Raw genomic sequence first — 3,908 nt, 5'->3', positions numbered from 1 at the left:
AATTATATATATATATATATATATTTCTAGAACATTTATATAATATAAAATCAATAATTTAATGATATTAAATTTCCGGATATATTCTCAGATATTAATGATATCTGGCTATCCGGTCAGATAGTAAAAAAGTGCCAGATAATACTGGATATTTTCCGGATATCCAATGCATTCCTAGTAATTAGAGTTTCTTTTTAACAGAGTTCTTTTTAATCTTGGAATTTCTCATTGATTTATGTTTATATCTATGCTAATATCATTTATATGTTATAACAATAGATTTAATTATTCGAAAAATATATTGCTATATTCTATCGTTTTACTTTTGTTAGATGCAGACTTATTGAATTATATAGAGACCGAATTGCAAAATTATTGTAAGAAAATTAAAACAAACAAAGAGAAACAATGGAAGGAAGGAGAAATATGTATTGCTCAATATCATCATAATCAAAAGTGGTATAGAGGTAGAATTGTTAGCAATTTAGGAAATGTAGTGAAGGTAAAAAATAATCTATTATTTTTAATTATTATTTTCGCATTATACTTTATTACTTACATACTTTTTTTTGATCGTATGATCTAAGGTGGAATTTGTCGATTATGGCAATGTGGAAGAATGTAAAATAGAACATGTAACAGATGATATTAGATTGGGACATATTCCTATTCAGTGCACAAAATGCGTCATCAGCGGACTAAGACCGGTAACAGAATTTTCTTTGTCAATACCAATTTTTTTTTTTTTTTTTGCTTAATTCTGTATTCGCAATGATTTTCTTCAAAATCTCCTTATGTTTGTACAGGCATCCCCAAATGGTAAATGGAAGTTGATCGATTTAGATCGCATACACGCACTTCTTGTTGATCAAGAATGCAAAGTGTCTATTTTACAGCGCCAACCCACAAATTTAATTGTAAGTTACATCTACGTCAATAGTAGTTTACGAATACAAACCTCAATCTCTAATATGAAGTCTCCAATTATTTTATTGTAATTTTATAATAATGTTATGCGTATGCAATATCATCATGCTTATAGATATCCATCACATTATTGCGACCGTGGAAATGCGATCTTCTGCTATACATTTCAAATCACATGGATATGGATATTAAGATCGAACGTAAGTCATGGAATGATTCGGACAATTCCGAGAATGAAGATTTCAATTCGACGATAACTTTGAACACCACTAGGGATATTGTCATTGAAGAAACAATAAGTGATTACGAAAAGTTATGCATAACTGACATCTCCAAGAAATCTTCGAATACAAACATTGAAGATATTACATTAAATGAGAATGTAATTAGTGGTAATTTAGTAATTGAAATTACAAAGACAGAATTACTTGATAAATTAGAGAATAAGCGCATGATTTCCGATATCGAAAGTATATCTTCGATAGACATGAATATAATCTCCTCAACGCCGCAACCATCAGAAGACGAAGACTATATGATCTCATACAAACGGTTGATCATTCCGCAGGATACCAAGTACATTGAATTAATATTATGTTGTAACAGAGATCCCATCACTTCATTAGCGCAACTGGCAGAAAATAACGACGATATATTCTCTGATGTAAGCATACGCGAATTATTAAATATTATATATCTGACATAAACAGCGTTTAATTTATTTATTAATTTATTTAGGAGCTTCACGAGTATTACTTGCAATACGAAAGCGTAATGTCAGAAATGCAGACTAATCATCAACCATTAATCGAATCTTTCGCAAAAAGTAATTTCTTAATTATTTTTAATAATATAGATAAAACTATGATTTAATTAATATAGATTACAATTCGTTTAATAAAATATACTTATTTTATATTTTTTAGATACTCCATGCATCGCGAAATTTACTGATAATATGTGGTATAGATGCATCATTATAAATAGTGAAAAAATTCTAAACACTCAGTACATAAAAATTTCATTATATTACGTCGATTTTGGTAATCATGAATACATACAGTTACATACAACTGACATACTCTCCAAGTAAGATTTTAATATTATTGATTTATTTATATATAATGATACACAAAAATAAAATGTTCTAGAAACTATGATTTACGTGTACCAAAAGAGGAATGGTTGGAATTGCCTGCCATAGCTATCAAATGCACATTTTGGGGGCTAAACTTCGTTTCTAACGATATTGATTTATTAGCATCGAAATTAGATGAAATATACAATGAAGCAGTTGTGGCCCGAGTTAAGGTAAATTCGTTTAAAATAAAATTCATTTATTTAAAGCTCACATAAAAATACATAATTATTATTATCACAGAAAATTATTGAGGGTAATCATATAGTAGTCGAAATATACAAGGACAAAACGTGTACGGAATTATTTTATGCTGATTTAATAAAAGAAGGTTTATATCAATTTAATTTCACGGAAGATTGAGGATCAACGTCAACTCTTCGACTGATTTCAACTTAATTCACATACATTTATTTCATATGATTTATATAGCGTTTCATATGATTTAAGATTCCTGAGTCACCACAATCATTTACATTTATATTGATAATCGAACGATTTAATATGATTATTCAGGAACCTTAAATTGAAAAAGAATTTAAACTGTGAAGTTTATTTTTTCTATAGTTTATTTTTCATAGTTTATTTTTCTATAAATAGGACAAGATAGATTAGAAATAAGAAAGAAATATACTCTTTTGTTCTTGTAAAATCTTATTTTGTAGAAATCCATCGTACATCACACTTTGATTTGATATATACTGCATTAAATTCAGAATCCTTATGGCTTCTGCACACAGGATGCAGCAACACTTGTCGCGCGGCGGAAATTGGCATGGTAACCAATTAAGTTTACCGCTTTTTTACAAAAATGGAAAACTTTATTGGCTATCGCTAATTTCCATCACATGGCAAACGTTGCCGCGTTCTGTGTGCAGAAAACATTAGAGATTTTACATTAACGTTGTGTACTTTTTGCAATCTGTTCCTTTAGCACTAGAATACTTTGTCTCTGTTCAGGTGGAAGCATTGCAATTTGCTCATCTGACAATTGCAATACTTGCATTATCAAGGCCGCCTGCAAAAAAATTCATGACCTATTTAGAATTTAGAATAGCTATACGTAAACCTTTTTTTTTCATATTTGACCAAGCTACAAAGACAGTAATAATGAATTTAATGATCTAGATTAATTTGACTATGAGTTAATATACCCATTCAAATTTACATATTTTCTTATGCGTATAATTGTATTTCTTTTTTTAATGTTATTTTCTAAAGTGTGACTCACGATATATATATATATATATATATATATATATGTGTGTGTGCGATATCATTTTGTTTAAAATGTCTATTCTTCGGAAATAATTTCAAATAAAAAATGTAATAAAAACATGATAAACAGTCTTGTCAATGAAAATATTTTAAATATACCTTTTCCTGATCAGACGCACCACTGGGAATACTTCCCGCTGGAGACATTCCAGCCACTAGTCTCGAAGTTGCAGAACTCGCAGGCTGCGAAAGCGCAGCGGCAGACGAACCGGTCGTATTGCTAGTTACAGTACTTGATGCTGGCACAGTTGGTGCAACAACCGGTCTCGGAACAATCGGAGGCGCGACAGGAGCCGCTGAAAGTTTTGAAAAACAAAACTCCATTAGCGATAAATTCATCAAAAAGAAATTCTTGATAAATTTAGGCCTGTAGTTACTGTTCTGTAACTTTTAACAATACCAATATTGTCGTTAATAGTTATGGAATAGTGGTCTTCGTCGAACACGAAGCCAATAGTTCTATATACATAAAACGAATATATAAAAAAGTGAAAAACTACATACGAGGAGGTTTGGTGATTCTAGGATCGATGGGCCTGGAATCTCTAAGATCTCTCGAATCTCT

General features: G+C 30.2%; 2 protein-coding genes across 2 annotated transcripts in view; one reads left to right on the top strand and one right to left on the bottom strand.

Moving 5' to 3' along the window:
• Positions 1–2,524, top strand: part of LOC108694448 (RING finger protein 17-like) — a 211,676-nt gene extending 209,152 nt beyond the window's left edge. The window contains exons 19-26 of the mRNA XM_018203958.1: positions 333–502; positions 588–707; positions 807–917; positions 1,043–1,591; positions 1,666–1,753; positions 1,854–2,016; positions 2,079–2,238; positions 2,309–2,524. Of these exons, the coding sequence (XP_018059447.1) occupies positions 333–502; positions 588–707; positions 807–917; positions 1,043–1,591; positions 1,666–1,753; positions 1,854–2,016; positions 2,079–2,238; positions 2,309–2,428 (1,481 nt within the window). The 3' untranslated portion in view covers positions 2,429–2,524. The remainder of the gene's footprint in view (positions 1–332; positions 503–587; positions 708–806; positions 918–1,042; positions 1,592–1,665; positions 1,754–1,853; positions 2,017–2,078; positions 2,239–2,308) is intronic.
• A 180-nt stretch (positions 2,525–2,704) lies between these two features.
• LOC108694322 (cleavage stimulation factor subunit 2) overlaps positions 2,705–3,908 on the bottom strand; it is a 3,477-nt gene continuing 2,273 nt past the window's right edge. Inside the window, 3 exon segments of the mRNA XM_018203738.1 lie at positions 2,705–3,083; positions 3,443–3,639; positions 3,848–3,906. Of these exon segments, the coding sequence (XP_018059227.1) occupies positions 2,964–3,083; positions 3,443–3,639; positions 3,848–3,906 (376 nt within the window). The 3' untranslated portion in view covers positions 2,705–2,963.

This window comes from Atta colombica, unplaced genomic scaffold (genome assembly GCF_001594045.1).
Source record: "Atta colombica isolate Treedump-2 unplaced genomic scaffold, Acol1.0 scaffold12, whole genome shotgun sequence".
NCBI lineage: Eukaryota > Metazoa > Arthropoda > Insecta > Hymenoptera > Formicidae > Atta > Atta colombica.
The sequence above is the reverse complement of the archived record's forward strand: the minus strand, read 5'-3'. Positions and strand labels throughout refer to the sequence as shown.